This window comes from Amia ocellicauda, chromosome 3 (genome assembly GCF_036373705.1).
Source record: "Amia ocellicauda isolate fAmiCal2 chromosome 3, fAmiCal2.hap1, whole genome shotgun sequence".
NCBI classification, from domain to species: Eukaryota; Metazoa; Chordata; class Actinopteri; order Amiiformes; family Amiidae; genus Amia; species Amia ocellicauda.
In genome coordinates, this window is record NC_089852.1 from 40,942,764 (window position 1) to 40,963,072 (window position 20,309).

Genomic DNA, 20,309 nt, shown 5'->3' on the forward strand with positions numbered 1-20,309 from the left:
GCAATGATCTTAAAGTTACATTTAGTTTTTAATAGAGCATTCTTTGGAGTCATTTAACTAGAAATTGCATTTAAATGAAGTTACATGTTCAAAGTTAGAGTTATATTTTGGTCCAACCTAGGGTTAGGGTTAGACTCCCCAATAAATTGTGGCTTTCGTTAAGGTTAGGGCTGCTTTACTATTGACTAAACTGAAGCAGGTGCAGATTTGTATGGGCCGAGCTTGACATTTTTGTAAAAATATGTACTCAATATGTACGGCCAATATGTGTCAAGTATTAGCTGTGAGATAAAGGACAGGGAGAAGGGGTATGTAATCTTTGTTAAGAGGAGAAAGTTTAGATTAAATGTAATAATTTTTGGTTGATAAGTTTCTAATATTTGTATTTACGTACAATGGCTCAAATATCCTTGCATACTGTACCATGACTGACTAGTGTTATAATGTCAGCATCAAGTGTACTTCCTACATTAACCAATTGACTACAACATAAGGAATATGTGTTCAGTTTGAACTGTATTAAATATTGTATGAATTATTTTGATCATAACCATAATGCAAAAATGTATGTAGATAAAATTGTGTCCACATTCCACTATTATTATTATTTTTATTTCTTGGCAGACGCCCTTATCCAGGGCGACTTACAACAAAGTCCTCCTTTGAGTTTCTACTCACTGATTACAATGGCCAATACACAACTCTGATGCTTTTACACTTCAGAAATCCTGTTGTTGACTTCAAATCAGTTTAATGCTGCGATATGAAGATAAGCCCAAAGAGTCAACCGCCACTCCTCTGACGTCCAGTGTACGGGCCGACAGTGACAGCTGCAGGACTGGACGACTTCACACCTTATCTGTTGTGACCGACCCAATGGTACAATAAACTGTGATGCAGGACCCTTCAGTAAAGACAGCTCATAAAAACATCTAATTGATTTTACGGAATGTTACACAAACTAATTCTGGATAACAAATGCCGTATGAATCTGTCTGCTGAAAATCAGAAAGAAACCACAAACAAGCAGCCCTCCCTAGTAGCAAAGACAGACACCTGGTCCATCTTGAAGTATCCTCTCCCTCTCCCTCTCCCTCTCCCTCTTGCTGTCCCAGGTTCCTAAAGATGGACATCTGTGATTACTAAAAAATAAATAGACGGCCTATGCTGTGAAAAAACTCAGTTTCAAGATCTAATTGCATTGATTGTATGAATGCATAGTGAATTTAATTTGACAACAAGTTCGACACTCCATTTGTGTGTGGCGGAAACAGCGCTTTAAACTGACACACGACTAAAACATCCACTACAAGATATACACCTATTGTGATGATGTCATTACTATCATGACCAGAGAGAAGAAGGGGGGAAAAACAGTCAACAGTTGACACTTATGTAACTAATCTTTTGTAAGATGGGGGAATTTTAAATGAATGAATGAAAATAACACTGAGGTCTGCATGTAGCATATATATATATATATATATATATATATATATATATATATATGAGACTGTGACAACATCAGCCTGTCCTATGGGAAGAAAACATGCAACACACTGGTGCAAAATTATCTCCAGTGATACACACTAGATGAAAGGTAATGGCCATAGATGCATTCCACATGTAACCATTTACAATAAATGCATCATTCACACTCAATGCTAATGGCTTACTTGATATTTCTTAGATGATCTTTCTCTTTCTCTTTCTCTATCTCTCTCTCTCTCCTTCCCCCCCCCCCCCCTACCTGGTCTGCCGTGCAGCGTGCATGTCCAGCACATTATGAAGATGTTATATTCATCTGTGTCTCCGCGCTGCTCAACTGTAAGGGGCTCGCTGGGTGGCTGCGGCAGCCCGTCTCTCAGACCGCCGTCCAATCACCACCGGCCTTACATGCGAGGAGAGAGAAGAAGAAGGGAAAAAAAAAGATTTCCAGTCAGTGCATGTACAGTACTGTATGTTTGCAAAAACTGTTCAGAGACAGACACTGGAGAGGGGGAGCGAGAGAGAGAGAGAGAGAGAGAGAGAGAGAGGGGGGGACATCGGCTCCTCGGAGCGTCACCCTGTACTTCCCTCACCATTGCACCGGCTGGCCTCTGGCGGGTAAGTACGAGCCCACTTCTGCTGGTCCACTTTATTTTCCCAACACCCCCCCATGCAATCCCTCACTCACACGACACCCAGGAAGAGACTAAAGTCACACACAACACGACACACTGAGATAGTGGCTGCTGGGGACAAACGCAGTCATCCTTTTTTCCCCCCCTCAGTGCCACACGCCAAAAAAAAACCACAATGCACACAAAAAAGTTTGCACCAGAGCCGTGTGCCCGTCAGGCCGGGGTGGGACTGGGGGTTATTATGCACGGCTAGGCCAGTGTGTGTGAGGACATCCATCCACATACACTACACAAGACTTGGGCGATCGGGGGAAGAGGGGGAGGGCAGAGAGAGAGAGAGAGAGAGAGAAAACACTGGTCGAGGAAAACGAAAGTGCTGCAACAAAATTGCAATTGAACAAGTGCCTCGTATCGGGGGATAACAGCACATCTGAGTTACTTTGGCGACTTGCGGCAGCGCTGCGGGCGGACGGCAGCCGTGCGGGAAAAGTGCTCCCAGTCCGGCAGGGCTGTGTTGTTGTTGCCGACAGCCCCGGTGCAGGACTGTTAGGATGTGTCAATAAGTTTAAAGGTGGACGGGGGCTGGTATGAGCAGGCCTTGGTGTCTCCGTCGGCGTCCAGAGGTAAGTTAGCATCTGCCGGGGCCGTCATGACAGAAAACTTGCGGCTTTTCCATCCCACCATCAGCCCCGGGTGCCTTTTTGTCGAGAGCCCCGCGATTGTGCCAGTTTTCGAGCTGCCAGGGGACGGGGACGGGGGTGGCTTTTTTCTCTCTCTCTCTCTTCCTCTCTCTCTCTCTCTCTCTGCTTTTCATTTCTGCTGGGTGATCGCTCTGCCCACAGTGGTGTATTAATGTGGCGATGGAGACGTGTCGGGTACCTGCGTCGTGGTGGGCACGCATCTCTAGCGGGTGAAACAGACGATGCACAAGCGAGAGACAATATGTACGACATAGAGAGAGAGAGAGAGAGAGAGAGAGAGAGAGAGAGGAGCTGTTTGCTTGACTGAGAAACGGTATGATCACTGCCCCCCCACACCTCTCCCACATCGCTTTTTAAAGCGAATAAGAAGAGGCAGGCGACGGCTGGGCACAAATAGGGAAATTAGCAAAAGTTTGGGCGAGGAAAGTGAGGGGATGTCGGCTGTGAAGTGGCCCAGGGGCTGAAACCATTGCCCGTTCAAACACTGACACGTTCAGTACAGCAACTCGCATCGGGGCACTTTTATTTCACCCGGCAGATCGGAGGCAGAGATCGGGCCAAATTGGGCGATTTTCCCCCAGATGGGCTCCGATCAGCGTCAGTTTAAGTAATGAAAGGGGTCCCATCGTCACGGGGGAGCCCTGTCTCCGTGCATGCCTGTCGCGGAGTTTGACAGGAGTGAGATTTGGACTTCATTTTTCCCCAAAGCAAGATGGACTCTCTTGCGCTCGTCTGTCTTGTCAGACCCCAGATCGACATTTTGCACCGAGATCCCAACTTGAGCCGGGTCTGGCAGATAGCATGAGGGCAGATCGACACAATTAGCAGCCGGCCAAGGTCCACTTTGCGACCGGGGCCGTCGTTTTGAGGCACATTGCGTGTATTTTGCACTTTTCAGCACCGAGAAAAAGAGCACCTCCGGTTTGTAGCCAACAGTAGCAGCAGTCCGGTCTTACCTGGAAACTGCTACAACACTGCAAATACTGCACATCCACCGGGCTGTACCTGCGGTGTTGTTATTTAAATGATATTTAATGGTGGCTCGGTAGAAAGTTCCGGAATCGCTTTAAATACCGTGGATGCGCTTTGTAAGGCGAGCATGCAGTGAACTTTACGCAGATGTACGTACAATAATGCCCGGCGTAGTCTGACTACCGCTCGTCTGTCTTGCACATGTTAGAAAAGTTAATTTCGCAGGATTATCGGTTATTATTGGGGGGGTGAATCTCTCTCCGGCCGTGGAAAGGGCCGATTGTGACATTGCAATGTGAAATGAAGAGATCCCGGACTGAGCAGTCGGTGTGTTTTTATTTTATAGGTCATCATCACATGACAAAGCCTGAGTGACAGATTCATCTTCATCTTTCAGATATTTCCATTTTCTGTGCCTAAGTAAGTACACATGCCGTTCATTTTTCCACATCCAATGATTTGTTTCCCCTTCATACTCGGTTTTGTGTTGCTTTTCTATGATGATGATGATGGTGGTGGTGATTGTGTGTAGGCTCCTATTTGCAAGAAATACACATGCTATTATTTCACTTTTGTTGTTACCACATGCTAACAAAACATGATCACAGCTGTCTCCATAAGCATGCCATAGAATATGCATGTATGATTCAATTCAATTCGATTCAATTAAATGTGATCTTGTTTAAGTACATAGTTTGGTTAAAATGGCAGGTGCTTTTCCCAGAGCATAAGTCAGATAAGACCTCAGATGCTGTCACTAAAGCCACCCAGTATCAGCACACAGTTACTGTATTTACAATTTCCTGTGCATATTTGTACTAAACATAAATTGCATTCCACATGTAAAATTCTACTTTTATTCCAACATAACTATTAACACAATGTATTTACACTACATATTGCAATAATATCTACAATATTCCATGACTTTATAACCTTTTGCCCTTCCTAAATCTGTAATATGTGACTACGACCTTTATGCATATGTTAATTAACTCATGTTTAGAAGAGTGCATTCTCATTAAATATGTTGGTGTCTCTAAACCGATCTTTTTTTCCTTAGAATTGTGTATAATGCTTAAATATACAGTCTGCTCAAGTGCTGCCTAATCCTCTGGACTGCCAGATTCAAATTATAAAGAGAATTAATGTTACTTCTCATTACCAAAATTTGCATAACAGTCTGTATATTTTTGACAATTGCAGCCACCACGCCAAACATTATTTTACTGGATAAAATAGCCTTCTTAAAAAAACAGCAACAGGAGTTCTGTCCTAAGTGCATTTATGATACTTTGAGTCCTTCGGAGCTGCATGCTTGTGTACTCTTGTGATATTTCTGAGACTGTATTCTCACTCAGTCTAATGATGTTGGTCAATAGCTGGTTTGTAAATGAGCAGAGATACCCAAGTCCAGCTTTAAAACGTTCATGCATCATTTGCTGTCCTGGATCAGTCCTGGATCAGTCAAGCAGGGCAGTAAATATTATTTTTGTAGACCCGATGTCAGATATCTATATGATGTGTTAACGTTGCAATTTGTTCTTCACTTTGATACTGTATTTTCATGTTTGACTCTTGTTAATGAATCGGAATTTCCCCTCCCGAATATCAGGATGTGGATTTCAGGTCATGTAAGTTATCTTAAAAAGCAAAGAAAATGAGTGAACACTGGATTTCCATTTGTGTGTTAAAATAACTAAGAGGCACTACCTTTTGTGCAAATCCAGAAAAGTAAAAAACACTTACTTTTGGAATTTGGTCAGATCAAAGGATGCATTAGTATAACACAGACATGTAGAAAAATCCTAATTTGCAGTATTTAATCCCAAGGTAACGTTGTGTAGGTGTGTGAAGTTACTGGGGCCGAGAGGTACTGTTGTGCTCGTACGCATAATCGAATGCCCATATGCAGCTAACTACAGCCCGCCTTACCCCTTCCAATTCAATGCTGTTGTTTTACCTTAATAATTACCTGGTATGCGGAGTGATGTCATCTTCAGCCAGCTTCTCTCGGTGCAGATTCATTTAGCAGTGTTTACAAAGTTGTACTGAAGTGGAGTTCGGGTCTCAAACCACACCGAGGCCCTGCTGGCTGTGTCTGCTTGTGCCGTTTAGTAATTGGAGATATTAAAGCTTGAAACACAAACAATATGCATAAACACCTGCATACATACAAACACACACAAATATATCAACCAACAAATTACACAACCCATCCTGTATTTCATTTTACCTAATCCTGGGAAGTGAAGTAACCTACCTAAAACAATTTAGAGGAAATGGAAGATAAACACATTTTGTTGTTTGTTTGCAACAGCCCCTTAATAACATGTCCCAACAACATCAGCTGTTGCTTTGGCTGCTTTGAGATATAACCTTTCATGTTATATACCTTATGCTTACATAAGCACCAGAATAATGTTTTTGAATTATGATGATGATTATTGTTATTATTATTACTGAAACGAAGTTTGCTAGATCATTCATATGTCCTGAAATTACAAATTCTGCTCGGTGTTAAGTTTTAGGCAGGCATTAAAGACTTATTTACATTTGTTGACAGTAATAGTGCACACTTGTGGACAAACCTAACATTTTTGTTCACAATGGCTTCAATACTTACAGGCTTGACCTAACACTTATAAGATATTTCAAACTTTATGCTATAGCCTACCTTTTGATTGTTTTTTTAATTAATTTGTGTCTGTGTATAGTGTGCTGGTAAGCTTTAAAACATGCTGCATGGAAAGTAATAATTTCCATACATTATCAAATCGATATATTTAATGTTTTTCATGTAAATAAACTAGACCTGGAGACGCATCTTTCTATGCAAATGTGGAAATGTACATCACCTGATACAGAGTATATGATTCAGTGAAACTCCATTGCATTTTGAAATGTCACCCAATTAGATTTATTCACAATTTCTTACACCTGGGTTTCAATTTCAAATTCTCCATTAAGATGTACCATCTGAATATCTTTCTGGCCAAGACATTTAGAGTCAGAATATCTGTGTTTTGTGAGCCTGAATCAGACGCTTTGATAACCATTCCACAGTGTAAGGGACATTAAAGAACTGGTTGTATATGCCTCCCTTCTGAAATCTTCTGATGATTCATGCAAAATAATAACGCTATATCTCTCTATCCCTATTAAAACGGTGTTCAGATTTTATTAATTTCATACAGAAGAAGGAAGTGGTTTGTTATGTGAATCTTTTTTGTGCCAACTTGGAAGTTCATTTTAGTACAGCCATTTGATCTTTTCACAGCTTGGACTTTTGCATTGGTATCCGTGTATATGTATCCATTTCTGGTAATAGCTTTTACAAAATACTATAAATGTCTGTTTTGTTTCTTGTCTGTGGGAATTTACTGTCAGATACCCCACAGTTTGTTTGGGTGTTAGGCCTTTGCCAGATAAAGTGGGAAAATTATTTTCAGAATCCTTTGCTTAATAAGAGGAACTTGAAGTTAAAAGAAAAGCACCTATTGTTCTTTTGTTTCTTTTTTGCTGTTAGTTGGCTAACTGGTGGCCAGGTCTTTTTGAGGCCTTTTTCCAACACTAAAAAGAGACCAGATCTGTCAACATGTTTTCACATTTGTCTTACTCAGACGTTCAGAATGGTGGAAGTAGGATGTGAAAATTTAGTTCCAGGCTGTGTTTCTTGTGGTGTACTGTAGGCCTGAAAGCCTTCAAATGTTTACCCTCCGAATGTTATGATTTCCACAGTAGCTGGTGTTACAGTCAGCTTATCACCATTGTAAGAAGTGGAAAAGTTAATTAAAAAGAACAGTACACATTTACAAAGGTTCTGTTTTGCATCCTTCCTAAATAGATATATATATAAAGCTAATTTGCAATTTGAAGAACAGGTGTGGAAGCATCTACAAATAATTAAAAGCCCAGCATTACTAAATGTAAAAATAAAAACAACAGTCTAAAGCAGCTTTTACAAATAATACAATTTAGATGGCCCCTAAATGGTTTTTCAAATAATATATCATGTTATCAAAACAATAATTGATATTTCAGTAATAGCAATGTACTGGAGTACAGCAGTGCCAATGAAAAGCAGAAGCAGAGAAGATATTCCTGTTCTTCTCACAGGCCTGGTTCTAGACACCATTACAGCCTCCACTCCTGCAGGCCAGATACTTCATTCAGGGGTTGTTTTCTTTTAAATTGTATTTGCATTTTGGCTTTGACCAGCCGGTAACTTTAGGAGAGATGATAGATGGTCACAGGCTTCTTTTGAGAGGTGTGTTAATGCCTCTGGCAGTTTAGAGCAGTGACAGGTTCATTTCTATTGAAGTTCTGACTCGATATGAAAACTGGGGGAGCTGAAATGCTTTGGTATTTTGATTCAAGTACAGTGATTTATACAGCTGTTGCGCCGGGCAAAATGTCAGCGTCTTTTGGGGTTTGGTCACTGTATTTTGATGCTGGCTTTAGTGCACTGTATTTTTTAAATCTCAAATGAGTGTGAAATAACAATCTATTGGAACATTGCAACAGCAGAGTATAAACTGCGTGTCACATGTTTAATCTGTGAAGTCATATTTAAAATATACAATTAGGATCCAAAAAGAGGACAGTCTTTTTGAGATTATATGTTGTCCTTTCCTTGTCGATTGCAGATTGTGTTAAGATTCGAGAAGATTGCAGTCCAGTCAGGTGTTTCTGTTCTTTATACTCTACATGTTTTCATTCATTCAGTAAACAAGAACATTCAAATGTATTGATTGTTTATGTTGGATTTTGAAGCATGTTTTCAAACACCTAAATTCTTTACTATAGAATTAATTACTATACATCATCATCATCATTTCAGCAGCTAATGTTGGCATTGATCAGTTCAGGTATACATGACAGATGCATTGAAGAAAAACAAGGTGAATTTTTTTGTACCCCCTTTTCCACTATCATTTAGCCATACCGTTATGTGGGTTATAGTAAAATCTCGGGGGGAGTTGTGAATGACAGGAATAATTGATACTGAAGCAGTTTTAATGTCCCTTCATCCTTAGCTGATGTTTTCCATTAAATGGCCCTGTGGTGTAATGTCAGAAAAACCCCTGGTAAGATAGGGCTCGTTCACTTATAATTTAAAGTAATGCTGGTGGAGGCTGACTGACATCTGATCCTTTCCTACACTGGGATGAACTTTGATCCTATAGGAAGTTTCACTATGTTTCTTACCCCAGCAATTATGCAGTGTTGACTTTTCCTGACAGTCAGTGGGCAGCTGGCTCCACACAAGCCCTTTCAATATATTGGCTGTATCCATTGTCAATATATTTGGTTATTAAAAAAAATACATGGTAAATGTTTTTTTTGGACTGGCAGAAAACATAAGCAGTGTTTTTTTCCGAACCAAGGGTCCTTAATTGTCTTACCATTTATAGTATCTGTATCCCAAATCTAGTCAATAACTTGGCACCTTTATAGTCGATATATATGTCCGGGGTGGACAGACATATGTACAGATTAAAGATTCTTCTCACAACGCAAGTGGTCCCTGTGAGGCCGGCTGACAGTTTCATTCTGTTTCATTGCTCTTTATCCTCCAACCTTAATGATCACATAAAATGTCCTCAATGTGTGAACTTTTCTGACAAAACACCTGAGGGTCAAGCACAGCACTGAAGCACTATTGCTATTGTTGTTGCTTTTATTGTTAATAGAGTGCTGATTAGATGTTTTCAAGGAGGCAAATTAAATCCTAATTGATAGCTAATTGAAATATTAATGTATGCTTGTGTTTTATCAGCTTGAAGGATACAGCACACTTCATTTGTGTACCAACAGCAATTGTGTTACTTATTAAGGCAGCAAATTAATCTCCTCATGAAAGAGTTTGATTTGAGTGATTTAGGTTTACAGAAACAATGTTTTATTGTGTATTTAAGTGGAGTATGTCATATTGAAGATTGGGATCTTGCTATGACATTCAAGTAAAAATATGGCTTGATTAAAGGTCAACTACACAGGCTTACATTAAATCACCTTATGAAAAAATAAATAATTTCAACTTCTTTACAGAGAGTGAAATAAGTCTTCTTATAAATGCTCTCAATTTTACAATTTTCTCATGATCATATTTTCCAATACATCTGTAAAGCAATCCTTTCACGTGGAATTTACATTTTCTAAACATTAAGCTAACTATTATAGATTGAAAGATATAATCTAAAAGTGAGCTGTGGGTATTCATTGTTCTTTGTTTTATGGGCAGTAAAAACATGAATAAAGTTGTTGACTGTTGATTGATCCTTATATCTACCCGACTTTATATGTGGGTAAACTGAATATTTTAAAAATTATATATGCACACATTGATTTATGATTTCAAGTATCTACTTTGGCATATTTTACATTTAACCTAGATTGGAAAATCTAGTTCAGAAGTTCCCCTCTGTATTTATGGACAGTATATTTAATTAATGTAAGCAAGGTTCTGCTATTACAAAGATACCTGGATCCATTCTTTTAAGATTACTAGCACGGATCTGATAATAGGCGCAAGTTCTTTTCAGTGGCGATTCCCACTATAATTATAGTACAGTAAGGCCAAACAAGCTTTGGAGCTACAGTGCCGAATTGAAATGGAGTGATTCAGCTGAAAGTATTAAAGCACATTTAATCAGAAGTGCTTTTAGCCATTTTCAGAATCTGAAAAGAGTACTGCTTGAACGGAAGAAGCAAAATAGATTCAACCCGCCTGCCTTTTACCTCACTCTGTGACAACACCTACTAGCTCCAGCACTAATTACCCACAATTTCCTAAAGTGTAATTACAAGTGGATCCGACCTTCATTTATCAAGCATGTGTCTGAGCCTCCCTTTGTTCCACGCACACTTATTCCGGGGTTACAGGCAGCCCTATAGGCTGAGAGGAGCAGCACTAACGCTGCTACGAAGAAGACCAAGCAAGTGAAATGACGAGCTAATATTGGATGCCTTGCAGTGCATTCACCATTCTGCGTGTGTGTTTCCGAGGGGGGAAGCCCGTGGTCCGAATCGATAAGTAGATGTTGGTACAAGCAAAACCAAATGCTTCAGTGTGTTGGAAAACCAAATAAACATGCTTCTTGCAGGACATTTCTCAACATGGATAGTATTTTATAAAGGTTGTATTTTTTGTATTGAGGATGTATTATTTTGCTGGCTTGATATCTGATATTCATATTAATTCAAATTTTGTGTCCATGTCTGCTTTAGAAATATTATGTTGGCGGGTGATTAAGTCACAAATTAATTAAAATAAAATTACAAACTATTACTAAAAATGTACTCACAACTAAGCACTGCTTATAGTACACTACCAAAAGCAAATATTAACTTATTATTTATCCAGAAATTATTTTAAAAAGCAAATTTGGAAATACTTGAGAATTGTTATTTTTCATCATCATAATACAGTGAGGCTGCATTCAGAGTGAGGCCTGGTGAGCCTGCATTACAGAACTCCCAGAATGCACTGCACCTATCCATCATGACAGCCTTCCCTAGCATCGTGCGCCAGAGCTCTTCTGTAGCTGTCACCGTCCCAGGGCCACCTGAGAGAACTGTGATGGAGACCGAGGCAGACACAGAGCAGAGAGACCAGCCTGACATGCCCTTGGTCATGACCTTGTGTGTCATCGACTCTGACCCTTGTGTCTCACCCACGTTTGTACATAATAAGATGCACAACTTGTGAAGGTTCAGCAAGTGCCCAGTTACATAATCTTGTGTGTTTTGAATATATCCTTTTTCAAATTTGCATTTTATCACAGTCCGTGCTCGCATGTCTTTTAAATTCTGGTGGGAAAAGGCAAATTGTGCTTTGCAATTGTCGAAATGCATATCGTTGGATACTTCACCCGGTCCTCTGCTTCAGACGGCGCGCGGTCACTGTGGAAACCGAAAGCGTCCCAGAGTCTAAAATTAAACTTTCGACGAACATAGAGGACAGTTCTTAAGTCTACAAAAATTTAAAAGAATAGCCTAAAGTATTTGGCTCCTCCCCAGATACTGAGCAAACAACACATGATCTAACTGTTCAGAAAGACTGAATGTCACTACTTTTGTGTTTGAAGAGTATAGCATTAGAAAATACACTTTAGACAGGGTAATCTAACCATATGTTTACTTTGGAAAAGCATAGAAAGTGCTGTACAGTAAGTGATCTGCAGAGGGCAAACCCTGTGCTTCCAGATATCATGGCTATGCCTACTGAAATTAGCTCTTTTGTGTCTGTTCAGGACTCTAAACAAATTCATTTATTTCCCATTCTTTCTTGACAATTAATTCAATGTACTGAATAACAGTATTTCGATCACAGAAATCTAATGCACTCCAGAGGTTTATAGCCCTTGATATTTTAGATTTCTGCATTGCTGATTTTAATGTCAAAATGGTTAATTGATTCTAACATAAAGTAACTGTTCTCTGTGGCTTTATTGTAGCAAAAATCTTATGTTACAGTATTTCTACAGTATGTTATTACTCTGATTCACTCTGACCTGACCTTTCAAACATTAATGAAATAAAACCGGCTGGAAGAAAATGTTTTGCATATGATTCTGCTGTTGAATGGTGGGCTGCTTTGCAAAATGGCTGCCAAATGTCATGCTGGCTATTCTATTTGTCAGCACATGTCTTGCATCGTTCTAAAGTATTTCAGTGTCCTTAGTTGTGATTGTAGTGTGACACTTGTATGTTAAGTTGTTGGACTGGAAGAGTTGAGGTACCCATATCCCATTCTTTAGTATCCCATATTCATATCTGGAAACTACCTTATTCCACATCAGGAATGGGCTCCGGTGCCATTTTATGCTGCATTTGTCTTTAAGTCAGGAATGTAGTTTAAACAAAGTAGTATTTATAAATTATCTTGACCACTGGCTTTAATAATCTTGTTAATTGTATCTTGTTCTCAGGATTTGTTTAAGTTCTGCTCAAGATGTTGGTGCAATTCAGATTTGCCTGCAAGGGGGCAGCAGATAACAATAAATACAGCTTTACATTCGGTGTCTTTGTTGCAGTGTGCTCCTAGCATTGGTAACAGGTTTCAGAAACTTTGTCAAAAATCATTGTTAGTATGGTGGGGGATATCACAAAATAACAAATGCCAGTGCAGTACCATCCCATTTTTTCTTGTGCGTTTGAGAATTCACATGATTTCCAGGGTAACCAATGAGTGGCTTACACTTGACTTTATACATGACAGGAAGCAATTACCCTCACAGTTCAGGTAAAAAAAATGATTTCCAAGTCTTCCAAGTTCGTTTTCGGTGCCTGCTTGTCGTAAACTGTGCTTGAAATGATCTAGTGAGGTAACAAGTAACGTTCGAAGCAATCCTTTTTATTCTGTTTAATATCGGAACCATGTCACCCTTTCATACACTATAATAGAAAATATTATTTGTGTTCAATACTATAGGTCCTAAAGGGCTACATTAGAGAGGAAAGTAATTTTGGCCACAGTACTTTTAAAACCTTCACTAGCCCTGGGCCTTGCATGATGGGAAGGAATTTAATTGGAAAGACACAACAGTGAGCTCAGGAATAAAACTAGAGTAGTGAGTTTGCTAGAAATAAAAAATAAGAATATTTTTTGGTGGAAGGATTAGGGAGAGTGATATTGAAGGTCAAGTTTACAGTATATTTGACACTGACCGAAAACAATTGCGTGTTCAGAAAGCTATATGGCATGGTCTTATTTATGCAGAGTGTGGCCTACATGACTGTGACAGGCAGGGGACTTTCTATTAGAAGTGAAAGGATAAAGCTTTGTGCAGCTCAAGATAGAGAAAGAAATGATCCCAGATAGGCATTCTTGCTTTTTTGTCAATCGTCTTGACACAGGTGAGAGGAATCCAATTCAGACATACATAGAGGAAGAAAAACAAACACATCAGCACTGAACCAAAATGGCTGACATTTCACCTAGTTTCGGACGAACTTCTCTACAGGTTAATCTGTAGCACTTGGAAACGTAGTGCCTTGATGTGGCACCTAACACCTTGCCTAAGACCTGTTAGGTGATGTAATTGATGTAGTTTGTGCCTAAACCACTTCATAGCAATACAATGTTCCTACCAGCGAGTTAATTTTTTATGATTGATTGTGATTTGAGGCACAGGGCTGATTTTCCGAAAGCCCTAATGTGGGATGAATTATGAGAGTGGCAGGCTGGAACCTCTAGTGTGCTGTAATAAATGCTTCAAAAAGAAAAGAGGAGAATGCAATGTTCATTTCATTTGGGCTAAATTAAACTGTGAACTAAATATTTTTCTTCTTAATCAAAAAGTGTAATCTCTCAAGGCCTTTTGGAGATGGATGCTTATGTGCACAGTGCTTGTTAACACCGCACGCTTCCATTCAACCCTCCTCTCTCTTCGTTTTGTGTCGAGCAAGCTCATTAAAAAGCACTGCGCTGGGAAAGTGGGGGGAAAGGGAGGGTGATCACATGAATCTGAAAGCGTTTTGGCGTGATCTTGCTTGGGCTTCTGCTGTGAAATGGTCAAGGGGTAATTTGTTCATTTGACAGACACAGGCTCTGGCCTACTGTACGTTATTAAACATTACGAAATGGTGCGCTGGCTCTGAATGCTGACGGGTAATTGAATAACAGTAGGATGCAAAGTATTGTAATGAGCACCTGCAATATTTTACAGAAATGAAATTATTGCCTTGGAGATTGCTTTTGTGCCTTGCTCGCTTTGCAGATTTCCGGAACGTTTTTTAAACGAATTTCTGTACTCGTTTTGTGAAACTAGACTAGATTTTCTGCTGTTTTTGACCTCATAATTCAGGTTTATTGTGTGCTTATATTGGCTATATACTTTTGTCTGTGTTGTCTGTCTGCATGTTCCAACCCCATGCCATTTAAGTCAACAAGGGCATTTCCTTTTCATGTTATGTCGTGGATTAGATACATTTTTGATTGGTTGATTAATATCTATAATCAAAATTCCCGACAAGTTAAGCCGACCAGATGCACTTTCAATCAGGGCATTAATTGCGTTTAGCCGGGAGTGTCATGCTGTTAGTTCTCTAGGTAACTTTAAACACTCAATTCATCTTGATACTTGGATTTCCATTCAGATTAGTGACAATCTTGTGGATTTGCTGGTGGAATTATGGATCCCCTTCCCTCGTTTCTCAAATGTAATAAGAGAACTTTGACAGTAATTTTATTGGGGGAAGCGGGCCGTGTTAATTAAAATACCATATCGGTGCTTTCTCCCTCTCAGCTCATCTTCAAATCAAATGCTTTACCATCCTAATAAACAGCCAGCGCTGCACTCGTCTTTTCCAGCTGAATGTTCTGCTGCCCCGCGCAAATGCATCAATTACACAAGGATTTATTTGGCATCGGCAGTAGTTTCAATCAAATGGATACACATGATAACGTCCTGTATGTGGGAAAATAATGGTTCAAGAATGTTTTTCTAAAAGAGGTATTGGAGTTTAATCCGATTTGATACTAAAATTATCAGAAGGTGTTTTTAGGAATTGATGACTCAACTTTCTTTTCTTTTTTTATTGAAACACAATATTGTCAGATGTCCACATAGCATTTCAGATACCTCAAATGAACAAAGACATATCTTAGAGTCAGCATGTGTATGACGTTTCTTCTGTCTTTTCTTTCTCTTTCTTTTTTCTAAACCCCTTTGATCGACCAGATGAAACTATCAAGATAGTTCTATAGAGGAATATTGTGTGAATTGACCATGAAGGCACTGGCTGCAAATAAAACAATAATGGGGTAGTTTTTACAGCTTATCACAGTACTGTTTTTATGTATTTGGTTACTGCTACTGGGGTATAATTGCTGTCTCTGTCCAAGGATGTGTCTGACCTCTGTATTCCTTTCGTCAGGGTCAGTGCCATGAAGGGAGGAGGAAGGGGGAAGGAGCCCCCAGTGGACGGGGAGGTAAGCGGCAAGCGCCCGAAACGCAAGTGTCTCCAGTGGCACCCTTTGCTGTCCAAGAAGGCCCTGGAATTCTCTGAGGAAGAGGAGGAGGAGGAGGAGGAAGAGCTGGACAAGGTGACCAGTGGAATAAAATAGAGCTTTGTGGGACATGGGCATTCTGCTGCTGAAAAAGTTCTCAGTTTAGTTTACTGTCATATCAGGGGGTTATATGTCTCAGTCACTATCTGTCTTTCCTGTGTGGATCTCGTCCCCATTCCTGAGCATCTAACATTTTCTATTCAGCAGTAAAAGTAAAGCTCAATAAAGTAAAGCTTTGTTGTAAAGCTCTTTGAGATGCTGTTCCACTGTAAGGTGCTAAGGAGGTGCGATGCTGCACATTGTGGCTAAAGAGTGTCGACTCTTCTCACAGGTGCCACTGCTGTGTGGGGAGACAGGAGCGGGAGAGGCGGAGGCGGGGGGCACAGAGGAGGATGAGGGGGAGGAGGAGGAAGAGGAGGAGTCATCAGAGCACCGTGCGCGCAGGCCAATGAACGCCTTCCTGCTGTTCTGTAAGCGGCACCGCTCCCTGGTGCGGCAGGAGCACCCCCGACTCGACAACCGCGGGGCCACGAAGATCCTGGCTGACTGGTGGGCTGTGCTGGAGCCCAAAGAGAAACAGAAATACACCGACATGGCCAAGGAGGTGAGAGAGCCTTTGCTTGCCCATGCACCCGAATTTTGGTTTTAATTATTAAACACCTACAATATATATTTTTTTTGCATATTTGTTTTAATTAATGTATTTATTTTTAATTGCAGTCATTACCTTTTGCTGATGTTGTTGTTCATTTACAGCATAAGACCAGTATCAGATTTAACAATAATCTTGTTGTGCTTTCAACACCTTGTTGAGATTCTGGTTGGAGACATTATCTAATTTGTCATATTTTATTTGGTTAAAAAATAAAAAGAATGAAACTGTAATTATAATGTAAAAAAAAAACTAAGTAATCAGTTACCTCCATCCCAACATTGACTTGTATTTTAAGTGGCATTCAAGATGTCGGGCCACCAATAATTTCGGAAGGAATTGGAGAACCTTACTGACTGCTCTTCGAAACTATGAAAGGGCTGTAACTTAGTGTGAGCCCGTGTCATATGGGGATATAGTTGTGCAGTTAGCGTGTGGGTGCGAGGCCAAAGACTTTGATGGGGTTTTGGATTGACTGAGACAAAAGCAGAGAACTCCTCGGCACTATTCAATAGAGAGCAAGACCTTTGTTGCTGCATGGTTGATTTTCAGAAAAGCAGTCCTTCCTGGAAACACAGGGGACTCTTATTTAGAACAACCTTAAAGCAATTGTTGGACGAAGCCACATATCACCTGAAGGTCACGACGGACAGCAGGAAAGCTGGCGAATATAACAAGACCGTTTGTTTGTCGGGGCTCTCTTCAGACAGTTCAGTGGTTGGATCTTCTGTGCCTCGGCACTAATCATTCTGCATGTATGTTTGTGGGTGTTTCATAGAGAAAAATGAGGAGATGTCTTTCCGTTTGGGTGTTCAGTACCCCTGTTCGCCACCAGGGGGATCCTTATCCAGACATTAATCTAAACCGCAATAGTGTAACTCCTAAAATTATTCCATGGACAGTTCAGGGTCAGTGTAAAGATCTGTTCAATTTGTATCTTGTTGAAGATCGCTAACTCGAGTGAGCTACAGAGGCTGCCATGAGTCTCCGTGTGCGGCTTCCCCCTCGTTCTCAGCCCAGAGAGAGGTGCATTGTGATCAAGGTGAAAGGTGGCTGCATGTGAAGTGAGGAGAGGATGAGTCTTGCAGACGATCTGACAACAGCCTAAAGATCTGTTAAACAAAGCACCCGCCCTGAATCGACTTGACAATAACAAATCCCCGAGTGTGATCTCCCACACTGCAGGGAACGTGCTCCCCCTCTTCAGATCAAGGGCAGCCTGAATTGCACAGCAGGTGGTATGTTACTATTATGGGATGTGGTTTATATTCCTTGTCTACTGCTTGCACAACTTGAAGCGAGTGCCTTCAAATACAGCGCTGAATAAACAGGCACACTTTGGGTTGTCTATGGTGGATAATCTTTATCTGTTGATCAGTACGAATATCTCAGGTGGGGTTTTTTGTGTGCGTGTGTATATAAACATCAGTGCTTGCTCTTGTCAAAAGATATTTACGTGGTTCTACTGATTTTGAAAGATTTCCATTCTAGTCCAACCATATTCAGGAAACAAAGTAATGTTGAAAGGCAGTGATCTCCCTAGTAAATTAATCGCTGGGGAAAAAAAATGTTACAAGGTTTGATCATTTACCTACTTGCATCGCATTTAAAATGCATTTTTAATTGTTGCCTATTTCCTGGGTGGCCGCCAATTTGCATTCTCAATTGTAATTAGTTAAACCGAGAGACTTTCTGAAAGACCTTACCATATGTCGTTTGTTATTTAGTTTCCTGTGATATAGCACAGTACACACACAGTAGGGTTGAATAGAGTGTTTCCTGTTTGTGTACAATCGCTCTCATTGCGGGACTTTTCCAGGCCACAGTTCAAGGCAATGTGCAGCCGGGCCCTGACCCTCACTCTCTCATTTCTTGCAGTACAAGGATGCGTTCATGAAGGCCAACCCTGGGTACAAATGGTGTCCGACAACTAACAAGCCGGTCAAGAGCCCTTCCCCGACTGTCAGCACCCGCAAAAGAGTCTGGGCCTACCCCACAGACACCTCCAAGGACTGTGCCGTTGCCAAAAAACTGCCCAAGACTGACGACATGCCACAGCTCAACTTTGCCATGGCTGGTGGGTGTCTGACTGCTAATATTGATCTTTTACAGGGTCAGATAATATGGGTGGAAAACTAGAATTTAAATGTCGCTTATGTTGTATTTTTTGTTAGACTTACTTATTATTATGTTGCTTCTTCCCAAGACCCTACAAAGATGGGAGGCCTCAGCATGCTGCTGTTAGCTGGGGAACACGCACTGACGGCCCGGGAGGTAAGAGTTCAGTCCCTGACCCCACCATACTACTAAGGTGCTGTAAAAAAACATTGCATATTCCTCATGTTTTGGTACCTAACCATAGTACAGAAAGACCTGTAGTTTGTACTTGTGTAGCAGCTGCAGGTTGCTGCTTGGTTTAATATCAGAGAGCATTTGTAAATTAACCAGATTTGAAGAAATACAGAAGGTTTATTTTCAGTAGAAAATGTTGGTGCAGCCATAAGTGTGGCAAGATTCAAAATTACATGTGGTTAAACTAATACGTGGAAAGGGGTTTTAATATGGGACTGATTTTGGAATAAGGCAAAAAAAACAACTGTTATGAGTTCTCTAGGAATAAATCCTGTAACCTCTAATATGTTTTAGAAAGTTTTCATGGAAATGCTCTGGATTAAAAAGTAAAGTGCCTTGGCAGAGTCCTACTGCAGACATAAAAGGAAATTACAGTCTGTGCTGAAACAGAAGTTGGGGAAACTCCATACTGCAAGATCATATGTCAGAAATTTTAAAGTAATGAACATCCTGTGATATTAATCTATTCACACAACTGAAAAGATGATGCAAAGATGGTTTTTCATTATCAGCTACTGTTTTATCACTGTGTAATGAAGGCACAGGCTCCATGCATTCTGTCAGAGCTGCTGTGGGACACTGTAGTATCTATGGTACACTGCAGTACTGTATACGGTAGGGGCCGCAGACTACAGCTGGCCACACTATCCTGAAATGCTCTCTTGCAGACATAACTCTCCGTCTGTGTATGTTTGGCCGTGCTTGGTCTGTCTGGTTGTGCACCTGCTGATTGGTCCAAAATGGCATCTATGTGTGCAAGCAATCGCTCTGTGTAGGTGTGTTATTTGGGAGTATGTCGACCTGTGTGTGTATGTGAGGGTGAGTGTGTTACACTGTGCGAGACGGGGAGCCCTGCAATGCCCAGACACGGAGAGCAGTGATAAAGCTGCTGTCTGCTGCTCTGAGCCCAGCCAGGGCGCCCTGCCAGGTGTACTGATTTTTAGCAGGCTGAGGGGAGACCATGCCATGCCCAGCTGTGCTTTCGTGAATAGGCACAAATCATCATGATGTGCTCTCTAGTTCTCGATCGCAGGGAGCGGCTCAGGGCCGTACAATTAAAAGCGAGGCAATGCCACAGCAAAGCACTTCATTACTGAGCAGTAGCGGCAGGCAGGCCGTGCGGTGGCGATGTCACGGGCACATGTTTAGGTAATCCTCTGGAAATTCCATTTCCCCGCCGCAAATTGATCCTAATTACTGCAGCGCACAATGTTTGTGTCAGAAGAGAGGACCACAGGGGGTAGATCTGAAACAATAAGCAGCCAGGAGTCATGCTGGAGAATCATAATATGGCATTACATCAATTGAAAATATCTGGATCCGCAGTTAAACGGGCTCGGATGAGGATTAGGGAAGCCAAAACGCAGGCAACGGCAGGCCGTTTTGCAGTGGCTGTTCGGCTAGAGGAAATGGGGATTTGTGGATGATGAAGGTGAGGCTTTCAGGGCCTGCCTCTTAAGCAGATAATGGTGTCAGTTTCAGCAGCAAAG

The 20,309-nt window shown here is 40.9% G+C and overlaps 1 protein-coding gene across 1 annotated transcript in view; it reads left to right on the forward strand.

The window, feature by feature from the left end:
- The first annotated feature begins 2,457 nt into the window (after positions 1 to 2,457).
- bbx (BBX high mobility group box domain containing) overlaps positions 2,458 to 20,309 on the forward strand; it is a 33,189-nt gene continuing 15,337 nt past the window's right edge. The window contains exons 1-6 of the mRNA XM_066699474.1: positions 2,458 to 2,746; positions 4,143 to 4,216; positions 15,683 to 15,851; positions 16,147 to 16,419; positions 18,346 to 18,544; positions 18,674 to 18,741. Of these exons, the coding sequence (XP_066555571.1) occupies positions 15,693 to 15,851; positions 16,147 to 16,419; positions 18,346 to 18,544; positions 18,674 to 18,741 (699 nt within the window). The 5' untranslated portion in view covers positions 2,458 to 2,746; positions 4,143 to 4,216; positions 15,683 to 15,692. The remainder of the gene's footprint in view (positions 2,747 to 4,142; positions 4,217 to 15,682; positions 15,852 to 16,146; positions 16,420 to 18,345; positions 18,545 to 18,673; positions 18,742 to 20,309) is intronic.